This window comes from Cercospora beticola, chromosome 5 (genome assembly GCF_033473495.1).
Source record: "Cercospora beticola chromosome 5, complete sequence".
Taxonomy (NCBI): Eukaryota; Fungi; Ascomycota; class Dothideomycetes; order Mycosphaerellales; family Mycosphaerellaceae; genus Cercospora; species Cercospora beticola.
The window spans coordinates 1,306,677-1,325,514 of NC_088939.1; the positions used below are offsets into that span (position 1 = coordinate 1,306,677).

An 18,838-nucleotide genomic window follows, 5' to 3' on the forward strand; every position below is an offset into this window, starting at 1 on the left:
CACTTTGCGGTTCCGCGTGAATCGAGACACACTTAAGGACGATCGCTGCACATCTGCAAACCCGGAAAGACAGATTGGAGAATAATGAAGCGAATGTCATTCTCGGCCAACATTCACAGCTCGCCGGACTGTAACAGTCCCTGGCAGTCTTCGACAGATACCGTTGCCCACGAGGGACGTCATGCCACACAAAAGACATATCCGTTCAGGAACTACTGGACCGCACCTGGAGGCCTGAGTGAGGCATTGGTGCCTCTTCCCAGCAAACAGGATGCCGAGTTGATGATTGATAAATTCTTCCTCCATGTTGACCCTCTTTATCCAATCACCCCACAGGCAGTATTCAGAGCTAGAGCCGAAAGCTTCTGGGCGTCCTCGCAAGAGTCCAAATTCGTGGTCTTGCATACAGTTACGACCTGACTGACTCTTTTCATTCGCTCTCAGGAACGCTGCCGATGCTATTGAAGTGGCTCTCATCTACATCATTCTGGCCACGGGTCGCTTGTTCATTACGGACCAAGGCTCTGTCGACCTTGTATCACCAGAAACGTTCCTCTCTTGCGCATATCGCGCACTTTGCCTTTCGTCGTTTTTAAGCAAGTGGTCGTTACAAAGCATCCAAGTGCTGATACTCATCTGCAATTACTTTGTGATGAACAACCGCACTGCCGACTCGTGGACATTCTCGGGCATCATTCAGAAACAAGCATATGGGCTTGGTCTTCACAAGCTGCCTCCGAAAACTGCCGCTGTGTCTGAGAAGCAGCTTCGCTATCGCTTGTGGCAGGCTCTTATGTTCCAGGACGTGTCCCTCTCTTACTATCTTCAACTAGTGCCGTTGACATGCCAGCACAGTATCGACGCAAGCGCACTCTCGAACGTCGATGAAGGAGACAACCGCCCTGGACTGCGGATGCAAGAGTTACTCGCGACGGGGCCAGTCGTCAGCGATCTTGCCTTTCTAACCTGTCAATCTGACGTGAGCTATGTTCGGGCGATGTGGCAGTTCGCCAAATTCATGCAGGTGAATATTTGTCTCCCTGGGGCCCTGGCGCGACCCGTGGTGAGAGACAGTGCTCACAAAGCCGCTTTGATCTTGGAACTCCAGAGTCTCTACAATGGTCTGGACCCACCTTATAATACTACGGCCTCCAACAACCACGATCACCGGACATGGAGACAGATAATCATGGTCGCGAGCAACTACCATTTCGCATTCACTATGCTCCATCTGGCTGAAAATGCGGAGTCTGATGTCCGACGAGATTTGCACGAGGCGCTCAAAGCGTCTGCCAAAGCGATGGCCTGCTTTTTCACACTTATCGCCGCAGAGCCTCAACACGCGGCAATGTGGGCTCCTGCAAATACCAGAGCTTACGCGCAAGCAGTACGTACGATCGGTAGTCATCATCTAGATACTGATAGCTGATGTCTGTTAAAAGGTCATGATCAAGAAGATGTTCTCGCTTGTCGACCAGCAGCAGCAACGCGAGGAAGATCCATGGCTACAATTGGTCAAAGGAGATTTCGATCGATATATCGACATACTTGTCCATACACATGGCGCACCTGGATTTGAACAGATGAAGAAAGAGCGCCTCTCCAAACTCCTCGGTGGACAAGTCATGAGTTAGCTCCATCCCTGAGAGGCGAGAAAGACTGCAAGAGGGTGTCTTTCAACGTCAGCATACTGGATTAACTTTGGGTACGTGACGTTCGTGGTAGATTCAGGCACGATGCCGGGACGCACCACTGCGGATGTTCTGCATTCCTTGAAGCAGATGAAGACAAAAGTGGCAGCCAAGTCACGGAGAGAGGCGCTGGGATTGGCTGTATATAGATCCATCTTGTTTACCCCGCACACATCTCATCCCTTCGACACGCACCTGTTGGCTGTACGCAAAACCATGCGCTCCAGCTACTATGAGCTCGCAGGACGAAGGCAGAGGTTTTGGGCAGCCGCCTGGCTCATCTCGCGACGATGCTGTTGCCCCAGGAACCTCCAGCACCGTGGTCCAGGTTGATGACTCTAACAACCAACATAAACTCAACAAGAAGCGCAACAAACCCACCTTGAATTGCCTTAAATGCGTCGAAAGGAAGACCAGATGTGATCGAGCACGGCCGTCTTGCTTCGCTTGGTGTGTATTAGCCTTCCTTCCGGGACTATTCTCACGCTCACATCCGGCCTCAGCACCCGACGCGAAACCCAGTGCGAGTACACCAACGTGGCCAACATTATTGCTGAGGCAGGCCAAGTTGGTAAATGTAAACGTCGACGGCGGACCCATGAAAGGGATTCCGAAGGCCAAGTGGGAGTGCAATACTCCCCTACGCGAACACCAGCGTTCGTGGGCGAAGTGGAAATCTTCGACAATCTCAATGCACCATCCTACACATCCAACGATGAGCAATTTCAACAGCAGAACTTGCTAATGGCTCCCCAGAATGATTGCGACATCAGTAGCATGTCACCAATCTTCGCCGACGTCGTTGCGACTTTCTCCCCCGTGGTCATACATACGCCAGGAGCACCTGCTTCGCATGAACAACATGCCTTGCTGAATCTCTTCGGCACAGGTTCGCAGCATCCCTTTCGTAAGTTCTTCAGAACGCGTCCCCCGACCGCGCTAGAATCAGGGCTAACACCACCCGCCGTGCAGAGAACTATTGGACCGAGAACGGCGGATTGTTTGAGGTTATTGCAGGTCTGCCGTCCAAAGTACAGGCCGACTTTCTAGTACGGACATATTTCGAGAGCATCGACCCAATCTACCCTATTATCGCCCACGAAACCTTTCTTGCGGAATTTGAGCGCTTTTGGCGACTTTCGGATGAGGAAAAACAGAAATACGATCCTACGCATGTTGCACTTCAGTTCGCTGTTTTCGCTGCGGCGACCCAACATACTGGCAATGATGGCTTTGTAACGGACCACGAGAACATGTCGGAGTTCTATCTAAGTTGCTGTCACCAAAGCTTATGTATATCGAGCTACTTGAACCGGATCTCTATTCCGACCATCCAGACCATGGTGCTGATCTGCCATTTCCTGATGGCTTGTGACCGAATAACAGACGCCTGGACCATTGCTGGCATCATGCAGCGGCAAATCTATGGGTTAAAATTGCACCATAAACCAGGACACGAAACGTCAAGCAATGGCGCTAACAAAACGCGGATCCAGTATCGCCTGTGGCAAGCTGCGATGTTTCAAGACACTGGCCTCTCACTGCAGATGAGCCTTCCTCCTACGACCATGTATCATACATTGGACGTCGAGTCTCTGCGAGAAGCCGAATCATTGAGCCCAAGCGGGTTCGGCACGACTGACAAAGCGTACATTTGAGCGATGTGGCAATACTCTGAATTTGTCCAGACCAATATCTGCATCCTCAGGTCTCGTGAACAACCGCTGGGTCTCGACGTCGCTCACAAGCAGCAAGTGATCGCTCGCTTTCGAGATCTCTACAGTTCACGGGACGAGCCATTCTGTCTGTTCGGATCCAATCGATTCGATGGCCTTCCTCCACGCCTCCTCTATCAAACTGCTACGGTTGCCATCAACTACTTTCATGCGCTTGCGTTGCTTTACCTCGATGAGGACAATGGTGCCGGGACTACAACTGATACCTCTGGGGTTATCACTTCCTGTCACGAAGGTATGCTGGCGTTCTTCGCGATGATCAGGCTATGCCCCAGCAAGGCAAATGCATGGGGACCTGCTCACAATCGCACTTTCGCCATGGCTGTGAGTACTTCATCCCTCTCTAGCAATTTGCATGACTGAGGTCGTAGCTGACAACGCGGCGATGCAGACTATGCTTGGAACACTATTGCCGATCCAGCGAAAAGAATCACGGCAAGTGGGCGCCGACGATTTTCAGTACATGCAAGGCAAGAGCGATCTTGACTGATACATTCGTATATTCGACAGAGCGCATGGTTCCCTCGAGTTCGAGCGATCGCGACAAGCACGTTTGACAAATCTAAAAGTCTTGCTTGCACTGGCATGACAGTTGTCGCAGACTTCTCGACATTTCGTGTGCATTGTAACCCACAATCTGCATCAAGCCATCTCCGAAAGACATGCATTCATGGTGTTGCCAAATCAAATGGCAATATGATGGGAGTAGTCTCGAGCTTGGACAACGTTTCACAGCAACGGTAATAAGATGGAGATAACATGCACCTGAAACATTCTCCGCGATTCAAATATTGACATGCAGATGGTTCACACCTCCAATTGGCAGCACAGTGTCGCAAAGATCTAGCGGGATCGTCGTGTTCGCAGATGTTCGTAGTACGACGAGATCTGCGAGCCCTCAATCGAGCCAATGCTCGCCTCGGCGATTAATCACTACGGTGTTGATTGTGGCCTAGCCGCTTTTGACCCTTGTTGTATGCACAGCTAGGTGTTGTGGCATGAACGAAAGAACCGCTCTCGGAGATCAGGTGATGGAATCTTGGACATCATTGTTCGTTTTTCGCGCTATCTCTACATCGGAACCATATCTGAGCTAAAAGGCGATGGCTTGTTCCAAACTAGAAATGCCTCTTATGCGTCGGCGCCCAAACTTTTATCCAGATTCAGTGCTCAAAGCGCTGGCATCCTACCAGCGTTGCCCGCTGCCAAAAGTTCCGCAACCGCAGCAGCTTGATTCACTGGAATGCCAAAAACAGCGGATGGGATCGTCAAGAAGCCATCAAGGGTCTTGATCTTGCAGTCGGCCAAGTCGTAGTTGAAGTTCATGTCGGCATGGATATTCACAGGAAGAGCGATCACGCGTGGACCAAGTTCCTGTAGAGAATCAGCTATAGACTCGGGAACGGAAATACAACGCTATTGACTTACGATCTCTAGCTCAGTGTGGCTCGTGCCGTTGGGAGAGTTGATGGTCGATGGGTCAATGGTTGGATATACTCGGTAGAAGATTTGCCTGACTCCCAGAGCGAAGTTTCGAGTTGTTGATGCGTCTGGAGCGATGGTGATCGGAGGTGCACCGTTGATGTATCTGGTTGACGGTCAGTACTGCCGCTTTCTGCGCCTTCAATGGCATATGGTAAAGACTTACAGCAGCAACTTGGCATCCGGCTTCAGGGGAAGCTGTTGCAAGAATCTCGCAGTAGCGCCTGGTGTTTGGTCGCTGAATGCTGGGGCCACGCCATCAAGCTGGGCCGCGCGATACTCATCGGTGCATGCTGCTTGTCGCTCCACGACAGGTGATGCAAGTGAGGCACCCAAGAGGGTCAAAACGGTGAGAAATTTGGCAATCATGGTGGAAGGAAGTATGGAATGTGATAGATGTCAATATGGAAGATGTTGAAGGTAGTATTTCGTTGATCCCTGCTGAGACGAGCAAGCTAATAAGTATGTATGCTTCACTACATGGGCGACGGAGATGTGACGGCCATAGGTGGTGCATTGGTGGCTGCGTGGTGGCTTGGTGGGGAAGGTGATGATCTTCAGCAGATCTGGGGTAGTTTTGGGTAGTGTAAAGCATCTCCTCGCTATTCACCTTCGAAGTGGACTGTATTTGATGGTCGTTCGACGGCTTTAAAGTGCCCGCCTATGCGATTCCTCGGACGTCTTCCCAAGTTCTGTACAGGTGTACTGGCTTGGAACCATTTCTATTCGGATCATGCCGTGAAGCGGTAAGTGCTAACAAACCAGAGGATGTACCTGCTGAAAGTCATGCGATCGCTCATCTTGCAGTTCTGCAGCCTCGTGCGTCGGTGGCCGCGAGTGGCTACGCTGGGTCACAAAGTCTTTGTGCTGCTGTTGGTGATATGAGATTCATCGTAAAGGCTGCGATCAGTCGCTCTCGACGTTTCAATTTTGACAGAAATGCCGATCCATCTTGATGTCTGCTCTGAGGTAATGTGTACGAACGCTACGACTTGGCAGTCCGGTACAGGCTGTGCCTGTCTACCCACAAGGTGGACGGCAACTTGACTGAACTCCCTTGATGGCAACATGCTTTCGATATGGGATGCAGCGCCAGATCGCAGCGACAGCGTGGTCGAGCGCGAGTTGGTCCTTGATTCAAATTCTGAAATCCGTGATGTTCTGCAGGCCAATCTCTTGAATTATGAACAGAAAAGTGTTGTTTGTAACATGAAATCGGAATGGGGCAAGGTGGAAGGAGTGCAAGTCGAAAAGGCTTGGCGGATGCCTCAGGCAGCATCGACTGATCGCCAACTTCCTCTACTCCACTCTACTCTACTCTACTTTACTTTAACGTGGATCACGACTACCAGCATAGACGCGTGAGAACCAAACCATTCATTGATATGCTCCGGCGCAATTACCTACTCCAATGATGAGCTCTCTTCCTTCCTTCCACCAAATCGCGACTTCGGCCCCGTGAGCATTGGGAAATCTACCCCGCGCCATGCGGAGATAGCGTGGCACCCCGGAGACACCGAACGACATCCGATCAGTGCCATTCATCATGCATCAGCAACGACGACGTATGTAAGGTCTGCCAGCGCCAACGTACTCGTGGCTTGACATCCTCACGCCCTCTTCTCTCCCTCCATAGCATTGTCATCGACCCTGCCTCGAAATCCGGCGATGGCCTCGCTCCTCGAGCTCTCGCACGAGCTTCTCCATTGCATCTTCACTGAGATCGAGCCAGCCGACCTCTCATCCCTCTCACAGAGCTGTCGAGCAGTGCACAGCTACATCAGCGGAAACAGACTGCTTCACAGAGACCTCTACGTGCGGCGATATGATGAGCCAGAAGCCGGCAAGAACGAGCCAGATTGGGAGGACTTGGTACACCGCCGGGTGAAGCTCGAGAAGCTCCTCGACACGGACGATAGAGATGTCAAACGGCAAAACCTCGATTACATTGCACGAGAGATCAACAGCTTGGTAGAATCAGCAGATAAAGACCAGGAAGAGAGCAAGAATGTTCAACTTCTGAGTGACAGCTTCATGTCGACAGATAACATCGACACGCTTCTGTGCGGGTCATCGCTCTTCGCGCCAGGGCGAGCTGGAGATAGTGACCAGATACAGGCAGAGACTCCAGAGCTTCGCCAAGCGAGTGCAAAGCTACATTGTCTGTATGGTGTTCCGGTGGACACTGTCCCTTCGCGCTCGTCCTTCTATTCAATGATTCGACATCACCGAGCAGGTCTAGCTTTGTCTCCATCATTGTGTACACGCTCACAAGTCAGCTCGCGGAGCACGCATCAGTTCGCGCGCAGTAAAGTCTATGATCTGCGCGAGTACACAGACGAGACTCTTTGGGGACCCTTCAGAAAAGATGGCTCCCAGCGGGTCGATTGGGAAAAGGTCGAAGCTGTGATGATTGTGCTTGGGTTCAACCTCCGGCGATTCACAGATCGGAGCGACGGCAGATTTCCATTGATCTGGAAACATCCGTTTGTAGGTGCGACTCCAGGATCGTACAAGTCCCCGCCGCGGATCGCTCCGCCTGAGAAGAAGGACTTCGATGAGGACGCAGGAGTAATCCGAGACCTTGCGCTCAGCCTGGACGCAATGGACCCATATGGCGTGACGGGCTCTTGGATGCGGGTGGTCTGCTTTCTCGACTACAATGACCTCTATGCCTTCAATTTCAGCGAGCGCATACCCGAGGACCAATTACGAGAGCCGATCGATACTGAAGAAGGTTTGATTGAACTTGCAGAAACGGCACGTATCGCCCATACTGATAACTCTGTTGTAGCTATCAGACTGATTCGCGTCAAGTTGCAAGTCACACGTATCGACCCGCCCGGGAATACTCGGCCACGAAGTAGCTCAGGAAATTTCGATGGCGATGAGACAGAAGACGAAGAAGACGAGGGGCTTGACTGGAGCAATTTCCAAGGAGAGAGGCTTCCCATTGTGCATTTCCGTGGCACTAGTAGGAGCCTCCACGCAAGCTGGGATCCGAACGCTAATAGTAGGATCCGAGGAACCGTCCGCCAGACACCCGAGGGCGAGATCCGATGGACGACCTTCTCCATATTCCATGGCGAGGAGCGCTGGAGAAGTGAAGGCATTCAGGTGGGCGGATTGAGATCTGCGAGAGGGGTGCTCGGCAACTGGTTCGATAAGGTAAGAACATCTGCCATTGTTAAACCTGCAAAGCTGACACAAATTGTAGGACTTCGATATGCACGGCCCTGCAGGGCCAACGGCATTCTGGAAAGAAAGCGATGAGCTCGAAGAAGAGAAGTCGTCCAGTATGCCCATGTCGTATTTCTGACTAGCGACTGTATTGTCCTAATGAAGGCACAGCAGAGCCCTCGACTTATCTGCCGTACGTCCTGAGACTACTGGACGAAATCGTTCTCGACCTTGACTGATGTGCGTAGATTCTATGGTTGAGATGAAAAGCATGTCGGAGGTGCATCGCGAAGAGTGTAATGGAAGCATACGGATGACAGTACGATACATTATTTTGGCGCGAGGACAGCAAGAGCTGGCAGCTATATAAGTCATATGGGTCGACTAGATTAGATGAATGATGGCCTATGCCAATTATCGATGAGCATATTGATCATCACCGTTCTCCAAAACTGCTTGATTTATGCTGACTAATACTCCAGATCCCTGATGCCTTCGACGGTCGAGTTTTTGCCAAGCAAACATCAGCTAGCGCGAGAAGAATATGCATGGGCTCTATTGGATCTTCTGTCGTTCCCGCTACTGCCACCTTCTCTTGTTCCACATCCTCTGCTTGCATCTGCTCGTTTCCTGCGGTAATCTCCCCAGGTATTCCACTCACAATCTCATCAATCAACCTCACCGGTGGATGTGACGAGCGACTTCGATTCCCATTGATACGCGACTGACGTCGTGCTGAACAATGGCCGCCGGCGATGATCTCCTCGTGTGACCGAAGCTCCAACCTCGTCGAACTTCATAGGCCGGAGCTGTTCTTGGCTATGAACTATACTGGGGTCGACTCCAGAATACCAAGAGACGATGCAAAGGACCTTCCTCTCCGAGCCATCACGGCATGTCGTCATTTCTGGGCGCGGACAAACCAACCAATACATGGGACTGAGGCCATGCGATCCATGCAAGAACGGTAAGGGATTGACATGCGGCGAAAGGCAGTCCTAATAATGCAAACCGATCACGTATGGCCGCAGAGGCGAAGGAAAGCGGCGGCCAACGGGGACGGCGAATATATCAAGTACTCTTCTTGGTGTCCTGCAGCTTCCTTCTCTATATTCTTCTACAAACGTTCATGATGTATTCTCGCCATACCCTGCAGCGCTTTGCGCTTGCGGTACTAACACCACATTTGTTTCATGCTCAAGCGCAATCGACATATGGCAATAACAGCTTACGAGTCACCAAGGACAGCGAGGTTGTAGCATCTGCGTTTCCGGAGGTTGAGGGCGTTGAGCTTATTGCTCCTGCTTTCACCAATCCGGAGAGTCTGCCGGCAGGGTGGGACAATGGCACGTCTGGGCCCACAGATCTCTATGAGCTAGGTCAGTACTCAGTCGAAGCGGAATAGCATGGCATGGAACTGACTGACTGCGACTCAGACTACTTTATCAGATCCATTGCCAATCGCAACGACTGGATCACATACAAATCCTCCGACTTCCTCTCAGAAGAAGGACGAGCCATTCCGTACTTGTTCTTGTCAAGCTCGCCCGGCTACACAGGGAACAATACCAAGCTGAAGGTCTACATCCAAGCTGCAATTCATGGCAATGAGCCCGCAGCCGACCAAGGCGCCCTTGCACTGCTTGGCAAATTGGATGCCAATCAGACTTATGCCGCTTCTCTGCTCGAGAAAATGGACATCTTGATCCTTCCGCGCTATAACGTGGATGGTGTATCCTACTTCCAGCGAGAATTGGCTGTCAACTTGGATCCGAACCGAGACCATATCAAGCTTGATCGGAAGCAAACGCGAGAGATCAAGCAGGTCTTCAGCGACTACAACCCTCATCTCGCAATAGACCTTCATGAGTTCAATGCCCCGACAGTCTACGGTGGCGATTATCAGCATGCCAACGATGCGTAAGTGGAACACGTTGTTTTGAATGTCGGCGCAGAATGCTTACGTCGGTGATACAGTCTCATCGCAGGAGGCATCCACCCTAATATACATGCCAGTATTCGCAGCTATCTCAACGATGTCCTGATCCCCATGATTGGAGATAGGCTTGAGGGTTACGGTCTGCGTTGGGGCCCATACGTAACTGGCTCTTCGAACACTACCTCGGGATCGCCAATTGTCTGGGATGGGCCTGCTACGCAACCACGAAGCGGACGCAATGCTATGGGGCTCACCCAGACTATCACGTTTTTGTTCGAAATGCGTGGTATCCGGCTGGCCGATCAGCATTTCCAGCGGCGAGTTGCAACCGCGTTAATCAAACTCGAAGCCATATTGGAATACGCTCGAGACAATACCGAGGAGGTTCGATCCCTGGTGGAGGATGCGCGAGCAGACTTTATCAGCTCGAGTGAGGAAATTGTCGTCACCGACTCTCCGAGAGGAAATCTCACGCAACAACCGTTCAACTTCGTAGACCGCCGAAACGGCAGCGTGGTCGAGCTTGTCGTGGACTTTTACGAGACCAGGCCTGCCGTGGTGAACTTGACGAGATCGAGACCTGAGGCCTACTTGATACCACGACCATGGTACGACATCGCTGAGCGCCTAGAGATACTCGGTCTGGAAGTGCAAACTCTGGACTACGAATACCGCGGAACTGTCGAGGCGCTGAACATTACCTCAAGTGAGTTGGACGACAGCATATACGAGGGTCATGTGCTCAACACTGTAACCACTGAGCCTCTCACGAAGGAAGTCCACCTTCCGCCCGGAAGCTTCATCGTTAGCACGAGGCAGCAGAACGCGGCTTTGGCTTTTATCGCTCTGGAACCGGAGACGATCGACTCTTATGTCTCGTTTAACTTCATTGCTCTTGCTGCGGGAGATGAGTACCCCATCTACAGAATTCTGGCGGAATGAGCAAAGCAGCAGCTGCATTATATTTCATATCGAGGTACCAAGTATAGATTCATAGACAACTGCTAAACACAAAGTTTTCTCCAGGCAGTCACATTCATGCCATCCCACAGCTCTAACCTTACACTCACTCTGGCACCGGGCACCTCACCATAACATTCAAATTCCTCGACGACCCATAAATCATACACTGCTCCTCCGTCATCCTCAAACTCGTCGAAAATGGTCCCGGTCCATTGCACGTTTCCGCCGGGCTATGTAACCAGACCTCACAATCCGGTGCTGTCAATGTGCCATAAAAATTCATGCTTCCGCCCCAGGTGATTTGTAGACAGTACCAGTGGCCTGAAGCCCAGGCTTGAATGCTCATGATTCGTCCTGTGCGGCCTTTGCCGAAGATGCAGTTTCCGTTGTCGTAGAATTCGACCTGTGTGGAGCGTTAATAGGTATGAGCGGGGTTTGTGGGGTGTGTTTGTGGGAGATACCCAGATGACTCGTGGCTCCGGGTCGTAGTCTCCGGGTTGGTTTAGGTTGATGTTTGGTTCTGGGAGGATGATGGATGTTAGGTTGTAGTCGAGTGGGTCGAGAGTGGTTGGAGTTTTGGGCATTTTGATAGATGAGATTGTTGGGTAGGCGACAACGGTTGAGGTGAAGCCGATAAGGGCCGTGAGGATTGGTAGGAATTGCATGGTGGCTGGAAAGAAAGGGCGCCGGTAACTGCGCGTTGAGCTCCCGACCACATCGCCGCTCTGGCAGGCTCTGACTACTTATGGGCGTAAACCGAACACAAGTGTGTACTTCAATGTGAGGACCTTGGCTATGTGGTACAGATTTGAGATACATTGTACCACCACTGACAACTTGCCGTTTTGTGAACTCTGTATCGCCTTGCCAGACACATATGAGACTGTGTATCATGTCGAAGCCTGACCGACGGTGAGCATCTCCTCGTCGGCAGTGGTAGTCAGTGCTCATTGGGAGACCTAGATACATAGCTACGACGAATTACTCCAAGTTGCGAAGTACGACAGCACAGGGTATTGAGTTTGACGTGTGCCGTTGTGTACACTATAAGCAAGATCGCAGATAAGCCATTTCTGTCTTGAAAAGCTCTTGAAGGCAATGCACCAGTTGATTATTGACGAGCAGATTGTCGTGGAATACAACTCGACATAAACATCGTCACCCAGGCTGAACTTGATTCTAAGTTCTCTCTAGAAGCCTACAAACAATTGAGAGAAACTCATTCCAGCTATGAGTGGCCGAGCCGCTCCACCCTCGACATCGGTCTGCGTTGCATCAGATGCCGTGCTCGTCCTTTCCGACGCTCCTGTAGCACGAGTCGCGGTAGTCGGAGTGGAAGCCGCATTCTGTGCAGTCCTTGTCGTATCAGTATCGGAAGTCCTTGTTGTAGCGGTATCGTCGTCTTCAGTCTCTTCGTCCGGATCCGAAGTGAGATTACAGTCGTCACTGTTCGGGCTGCAAGTTCGCCCAGCTCGACAGAACGTTCCATCGCCACAGTCAACTGCCCCTACGGGAATACAACCCCCAGATGGGGTACACTGCTCTCCAGCATCACAGTTCGTTCCGTCGCCACAGCTGACCTCATTTTCGTCGATACAGGTCCCCGTATTCGTGCATTTCTGGCCAGCATCGCAGTATTTACCTGGACTGCAGCAACTAGCTGTGGTGTCGATGCAGTAGTCCGATCCACATTCCTTTTCGCCTGGATCACATCCCGTAGATGATGATGAGGATCCACCACTACTGCCACCACCACTCGATCCCGAGCCTCCAGAGGAAGAAGAGCTTCCCGAAGACACACTTCCTCCTCCCGAACATGTCCCATCACCCACGCACGTCTCGCCAGCACGACAATATCCACCGCCACTTGCACAGCACACGGCCACAACGGGAATACAATAATCACCGCAAAGTTCGTAGTCGTCTCCCCCACAGCCTCCTCCTAACTCATCACATAGCTTTCCCGACTCGCAACATCCGGCTTCGTCGCCTTCTCCGTCACAGTATGTGCCTAAACGGCAAAAAGTGCCCGAGACTTGAGAGCAGCACATGCCAGTAAGAGGGATGCAGCCATCGGCGCAGATTTTCTCGCTAGTGAAGCAGGAGGATTGTCTTGGGACAAGGGATATGCCGGGGCTGCGGGATGGAGGAAGAGGTACTGCGAGGAGAGGAGTTCTTTGTTGGCCTTTCGCGTGGACGAGTGGATATGGTGAGAGCAGTAGAAGAAGCGACGAAACCGCGGGGCATCTTGTTTGTGAATGCATCTTTTCGGTCTTGTCCTGAGAATATCCAGAAGAATGACTGAGCCGCAGAAGATGCCCAACGAGCGCGCTGGGCTTCACGTCGCGGTCTTATATCCTGCCGCGCAAGGCGCACACCTGACATGCGCGATCGACTTCGTCAAGAACCATCAGAGGCCGCTTGCATGTTCAATCCATCGCGCTTCAGACCCCGAACTCTGTGCAGTTTCCAGCCGTACAAGACTCACCGCAGCACAAGCGACATGGCTTGCTGAACGCTACTCACGCCTTGGCTTGCTTGGCTGTTCTCTATGATTGTGGAGGATCTGCGAAGATTTCGAATCCTTTGAGTGTCGGTTACCTTCTTCGAGCGGAGAGGCTCTCATAACGCGAATGCGAGGTGCCGATCCCACACATACTTTATGCGGAAGTGGGCGGTGCAATGATGAGCATGCTGCTCCACAGTCAGAAATGGATGTCTCGTCGTTTGTTTTTCTATTTCAATGTTGTCGCGCTTGAAGAAGGCACAGAAACGGCCATGAAACTCCTTCCAGGTCCAGTTCGTGGTATCATCAAAACGATAGCTCCTTCGATAAGAGCGTGGGCGTGGTGGAGAGGAATCTGGAGGAGACTGGTCAATCTGTCGTCCAAACATCATCCCATATGCTCCGGGCTTCGCATCTCGCATATCAGTCAGCATCTCCAAAGCAAGTGGAACGTGTCGCTAGCAGTTTTCCCGAGATATGACCCAGACAGCGAAGTGAAGATGCCACTGTGGACAAAGCATTGTACCGCTGCGGCGTCAGTGTTTCGCTTTCGAGGTGCAATCACAGGTGATAGTCAAACGTAGCGCTCTTGTGTAGACGTGCAACAGAGCATTGTTTGCTGCTCTTGTGCTCGCCCGGTTCACTGGGCCAGTGGGGTGTACTCACGTTGGACAATGAGAGTAGAACCGCCGCTTTGTCGAAGTAGAGCAACTATCGTTTGCCGCAGTCGTCGTACCAGCTCGACTTACACGATGACCAGCTGCTCGAAAACATCATTGACCTTGCTTTCATCTCCACCCACAGCATCGAGCACAGCCTCACCATCCATGACACCTATCATCACATCAGCACTCGAAGTTGTCTCCTCTAGGGTCGGACACAGGTAAAGGACACTTACCATGCAAATAGCATGAGCTAACCAGCAAATTACCTTCCCTACCTCGCTTCTCTGTCTTTCTCAGCACAAAAGGCATCCACAGCCTCGCCACAATTCCAATCCGATCTCCAATTTGGATGTCCGGGATACAAACTCCACATCTCCCCTTCTCTGTAGCATAGAACGTGAAAAATGGCCCTCCACTCGATGTCTTATTGAGAAGTCTAAACAAAGCAGCGAATTTCTTGGATCCGCCAACCCATGGCTTATCCGGAGATGCGTCTTCTCGGGGTCCAAGGTGTCGATCTTGGTTCATATTAAAGGTACGAAGGATGATTTCATGGGCACTGTGGTCCGGATACGTTGTTGTACAATGTTTCTCATACAACTCCAGCCAATCAGAAGGTAACTTTTGCTCGACTGCATCCTGGACGGTAAGGCCTTTAAGGTCGCCATTGGTCGAAGGACCCTCATTCGGGCTTATTGCGACGATCGTATCGAAAAGGAAAGTGCCGACGCTGACGGTATAGTGGTCAATGCGTGTGAGTTGAGACTTCGTGGCGCCGGCGTGTGCTTTGAATTCGCCAGCAGAGAGGGTGTCGGGACTTATTGCCTCTGGACCGAGAGCTCGTGTGCCTAAAGCAGAGATTTTCAGTTTCGAGTAACGGAGCTCGGGGACCCAGGAGGGAAGGTCTGGGTCAACATTGCGGACATCGTAGAAGCAGTTTAGAGTCTGATGATACTGTATCCAACGCCAGGTAAACTCGCACAGTAGGTCGACGATGGGTACTTTATAGTCGATCTCCATGCCCAACTTGTTCGGGAGCAGTCCTAAGATCGCGTAGATGGTGTCATGCTCAACCGAGCATTCTGATGTTTTGAGAGCACGAAGGAAGTTATGCCATTGTTGTTTGTTGTTCAGGTCGGCAAGGACAGTATGCGAATGTTCCAGCATGTGGCCGAGTACCAAGGCGGCCTCGCCGATCGACGAAGACTCTGGGAGCCCATCATGACCCATCTCGATAGCAGGGTCCTTTTTGACGCAAAAGGCTTGATACAGCGCCAAGATGACTTGTACACGGATGTACTCTCTCAGTTTGGCAAAGACGTCCAATGGCAACTCCTCAATATATTGACCAATGTGCAGCGTTCGATGCTGCGCGCACCTGACTTCTTGCACAATCCACCTGCGTGCCCAATACCCGTAAGCGAAGAGAACCGACAGATATATCATTCTGACCTCAATTGAATGCTCTTCCGCAGAAAGGCTCTCCAGACTATTGCTCGAAGTCGGCTCGTTTATGAGACGACGCAGGACTCGACACAGCTTTTCTGACATCTCGTCCGCAATGCCTAACCAGATCCTTACATTTGTGGCCTTGGTGTAAATCTCTTGCATCAGAGTCACTTGACTGTTGCGTTCCTCGACGTCCTGTTGATTGATACAGATTGCATCGATCCAGATGACAACGGCTTTCCCTGCGGCATCTGCACGAAACTGCCGTAGTGCAGCCTCTAGATTTACTGTGACAGCAGCAACGGCGCCGTTGAGCTCGATGTCTGCCGTGATCTTTGGATCGCCCCAGCAGTATGACAGGGCTTCGAAGGTCGTATCAATTGCCGGCAGGGCCACTGTGTCCAATTCGCATCGTACAACGGCTGTGCGGTCCTCGCTCGGTAAAATCCGTGCGATTCGAATTTGCCCGACGGCCACGTCGAGAGGAGTGTAGATCTGGATGTCGCTCTCCATGTCGATGTGCAAAGTCTCAGTGCTTTGCGCAGCAGACTTTGAAGAGGTACAGCTCAGCTGAACGCCTCTTCAGCCCCGCCAAGAAACGCCGACGTCCTGATTAGGAGGCAAATGTGGTTGAGTTATGCCGAAGGCGGCCTCGTGGAGAATGTTCTAATATTCACAACGCTATCCAGCTTCACGTGGTATTATATCTACAGATCTTCATCGTCAAGTTCGACCGCATCGGTGTTCACAGTCTCCTTATGGGGCTCTTCGGGCTTCTTCCTGTTCCCACCTTCGGGTCCAGAGGAAGCAGCCACGAAGCCAACCTGTGCTCGAGCTTGTCTCTCTAGCTGAGCCATAGCGTCTGCAGTTTCGGCGTCCATTTCCTCGTCATTGCCGTTGGCATCACCGTTGGCATTGCCATTAGCAGCAGCAGCTTGTCTTGCGACAGCTTGCGAAGCGATAAAATTGACGTCCGTATTGAACTGCGCTTGCACGCTTCGCTTGATGCGCAGCATTTCCTTGAAAGTATCTTCGTTTCCGTGTTGCACCTCGAAAGCTTCCCACTTTCGCCAGAAGTCTTGCTCAACGCGAGGATCACAGAACTGTGAAGCATGGCCATAAATGGCACGAGCACGGTCAATCTCACCGAGGCGACGTTCCATTTCTGCGAACTTGATGCACATGACTGCAGCTTCCTTATCAGGCAGAGCAGCGATGGCGCGCTCATAAATCGGTCTTGTTGAGGTGAGACCGAAGTTCGAGGCAGACTTGGTGATGTAGAAGTTAAACATCTCACTGCGATCTTCGTCGCCGACGGCGCGCGTAGCCCTCTCATAGATGCGCATTGCGTGCCGTGCGAGACCCCGCTCTTCCTCGAGAGCACCATACATCAGGTACAAGGTCTTGGCAAAGCGTGGAGGACAGCCTTCCACGGCTTGTTCGAAGAGGTCGCGAAGTCGTTCTATGGAAATGCGACGATCAACGGCTTTCGTGAGATAGAGGTTCCAGAGTTCGAAAGCAACTGGGTATGAGAATAGATCCAATCCGCGTTCGTAGATCTTGAAGCTCTCCTCGTGGTATCCATTTTCTTCGAGCAGGTTGGCGTAATTGACGACTGTCTGTGGTGTTGCGATGCGGAGCTCGAATATGCGATCGTAAATCTTCTTAGTCTCTTCCAGCGACGATACCGATTCGACAAGGTCCACGTAGAATGACCATAGCTTCCATGACTTATGAACCCTCTGCTGCGGTGAGAGAGTTTCGTCGAAGTAGTCGACGTTGCTGCGCTTCGGTGCCTTTGTGGCAGTTGCCATGATGTTGACGGCCTGGTCGAAGTTCTCGTTGCGCAACTCCATTTCTGCCCACTCAGTCCAGCATTCAGCAAGCTCAGACACAGACTTATAGGGCACCTTGACAGCCTTTTCCATGATAATGCGCGCATTGATAAGGTCTCCGCCAGCTTCGTAGACCTTGGCATAGTTGACCCAGAGCTCATGGAAACGCCCAACAGCTTTCTTAGGGTTAATTGCTGCGATCGCATCCGCGTATGCTTGCACGACCATGGCCTTGTTATCGCCCCACAGCGCCACGCGTTTCTGCCATTCGTTGACATTGTGCGGGTTTTGCCGGAGCAAGACGTCGTTGACAAGGAAGGGTCGACGATCCATGAGCTGTTCAAATCGCATCATCCGGATGTCCAGATCCAGGTCCGCATCCTCGTCAACTTTGCCCTTCTCCTGTCGCGCCGCAGATTCATCCATTTTGATGGAGATTAGCGCTTCCTCCGCCTCTGCATATGTGTCAAACACGACAGAGAAGTCGCGCACTGTCATAGCTGTAGTGATTCCATCCTCGAACACATCTCTCGCTCGTTCGTATGCGCCTAAATTGATATAGTATCGGGCTAGCCCGACCCACAAGATTCCTCTCTGATCCGGGAATCTTTCTAAGCCCGATCGCACAATGGTCTCAATGTCCAGAGCACTTCCGTCCAGCAGAGGCACGGGATTGGGCACCTTTCGCGCGTGGTCGATCAAGACCTCCAGCATCTCTGTCCAATGTTGGAAAGGACCTTTTGCTTCCTGGCTTTTGAATCGAGGATTGTTCAAGATCTGAACGTAATGTTGCACCGCTTCCGTGTACCTCCTCTCACGGACCAGTAGATCGATGAACTCTTCGACGTATTCCGGGTGTAGCTGGATATATCTCCTCCACACCCTCACTGTTGTCTCACCTCCGGCACTGGTCGCGAACGGTCGGTATAACCTCCATACTCTGTTGTGCTGCGTCACCGGTAGTGCTCTCAGAGCTCGATCGAACGTTCTCCTCGTAAATGTGACAAGCGGCTGCGTGCACAGAAATTCCAAGTACATTTCCCAGATCTTCGGCATTTTGTTGAGCAGAACCAATGCCCTTTCGAAGAGCGCGTTGACTTTTTGATATTCGGCCTTCCATCGCGCAGGACTCCTGCCCTTCAAATGCTTTGTCCTCAGCTCCAAGTACATTTTCCACAATTTGTAAGACCGCGGAAGAGCAATGCATGCTCGTTCCAGCACGAAGCTCTGCTCAAGCAATGTGCCATATTGACGTTTGAAATGCGCGTAGTCGAGCCAAGCTTTCACATTCCCGGGTGATCGAAGAATGTCGTTCTCGTAAATTTCGTCATTTGCGCTGATAAGGTAGAGGCAGTTTTGTTGTTGCGGAGACTGCAAGTTCGGCGCGCCCAT

General features: G+C 51.7%; 8 protein-coding genes across 8 annotated transcripts; 4 read left to right on the plus strand and 4 right to left on the minus strand.

Moving 5' to 3' along the window:
• Nucleotides 1-84: 84 nt before the first annotated feature.
• On the plus strand, nucleotides 85-1,634 carry RHO25_007765 (uncharacterized protein; the record flags this gene model as incomplete). The annotated part of the gene is made up of 3 exons (XM_023599943.1): nucleotides 85-383; nucleotides 445-1,387; nucleotides 1,443-1,634. The coding sequence occupies 3 exons, from the start codon at nucleotides 85-87 to the stop codon at nucleotides 1,632-1,634; spliced, it is 1,434 nt and encodes a 477-aa protein (XP_023449832.1).
• A 289-nt stretch (nucleotides 1,635-1,923) lies between these two features.
• Nucleotides 1,924-3,917, plus strand: RHO25_007766 (uncharacterized protein; the record flags this gene model as incomplete). The annotated part of the gene is made up of 5 exons (XM_023599944.1): nucleotides 1,924-2,141; nucleotides 2,195-2,598; nucleotides 2,664-3,339; nucleotides 3,400-3,751; nucleotides 3,819-3,917. 5 exons carry the CDS (start codon nucleotides 1,924-1,926, stop codon nucleotides 3,915-3,917), a joined length of 1,749 nt encoding a protein of 582 aa, XP_023449833.1.
• A 680-nt stretch (nucleotides 3,918-4,597) lies between these two features.
• On the minus strand, nucleotides 4,598-5,278 carry RHO25_007767 (uncharacterized protein; the record flags this gene model as incomplete). Its single annotated transcript, XM_023599945.1, has 3 exons — nucleotides 4,598-4,801; nucleotides 4,856-5,015; nucleotides 5,076-5,278. The coding sequence occupies 3 exons, from the start codon at nucleotides 5,276-5,278 to the stop codon at nucleotides 4,598-4,600; spliced, it is 567 nt and encodes a 188-aa protein (XP_023449830.1).
• A 1,299-nt stretch (nucleotides 5,279-6,577) lies between these two features.
• On the plus strand, nucleotides 6,578-8,350 carry RHO25_007768 (uncharacterized protein; the record flags this gene model as incomplete). The annotated part of the gene is made up of 5 exons (XM_023599946.2): nucleotides 6,578-7,646; nucleotides 7,704-8,077; nucleotides 8,127-8,205; nucleotides 8,264-8,282; nucleotides 8,338-8,350. 5 exons carry the CDS (start codon nucleotides 6,578-6,580, stop codon nucleotides 8,348-8,350), a joined length of 1,554 nt encoding a protein of 517 aa, XP_023449831.2.
• Nucleotides 8,351-9,218: 868 nt separating this feature from the next.
• On the plus strand, nucleotides 9,219-10,970 carry RHO25_007769 (uncharacterized protein; the record flags this gene model as incomplete). The annotated part of the gene is made up of 3 exons (XM_023599947.2): nucleotides 9,219-9,468; nucleotides 9,526-10,009; nucleotides 10,067-10,970. The coding sequence occupies 3 exons, from the start codon at nucleotides 9,219-9,221 to the stop codon at nucleotides 10,968-10,970; spliced, it is 1,638 nt and encodes a 545-aa protein (XP_023449836.1).
• A 124-nt stretch (nucleotides 10,971-11,094) lies between these two features.
• On the minus strand, nucleotides 11,095-11,656 carry RHO25_007770 (uncharacterized protein; the record flags this gene model as incomplete). The annotated part of the gene is made up of 2 exons (XM_023599948.1): nucleotides 11,095-11,394; nucleotides 11,453-11,656. The coding sequence occupies 2 exons, from the start codon at nucleotides 11,654-11,656 to the stop codon at nucleotides 11,095-11,097; spliced, it is 504 nt and encodes a 167-aa protein (XP_023449224.1).
• A 2,586-nt stretch (nucleotides 11,657-14,242) lies between these two features.
• RHO25_007771 (uncharacterized protein) lies at nucleotides 14,243-16,124 on the minus strand (the record flags this gene model as incomplete). The annotated part of the gene is made up of 2 exons (XM_023599949.1): nucleotides 14,243-14,331; nucleotides 14,396-16,124. 2 exons carry the CDS (start codon nucleotides 16,122-16,124, stop codon nucleotides 14,243-14,245), a joined length of 1,818 nt encoding a protein of 605 aa, XP_023449834.1.
• A 194-nt stretch (nucleotides 16,125-16,318) lies between these two features.
• On the minus strand, nucleotides 16,319-18,838 carry SYF1 (pre-mRNA-splicing factor syf1; the record flags this gene model as incomplete). The annotated part of the gene is made up of 1 exon (XM_023599950.2): nucleotides 16,319-18,838. The coding sequence occupies one exon, from the start codon at nucleotides 18,836-18,838 to the stop codon at nucleotides 16,319-16,321; it is 2,520 nt and encodes an 839-aa protein (XP_023449221.2).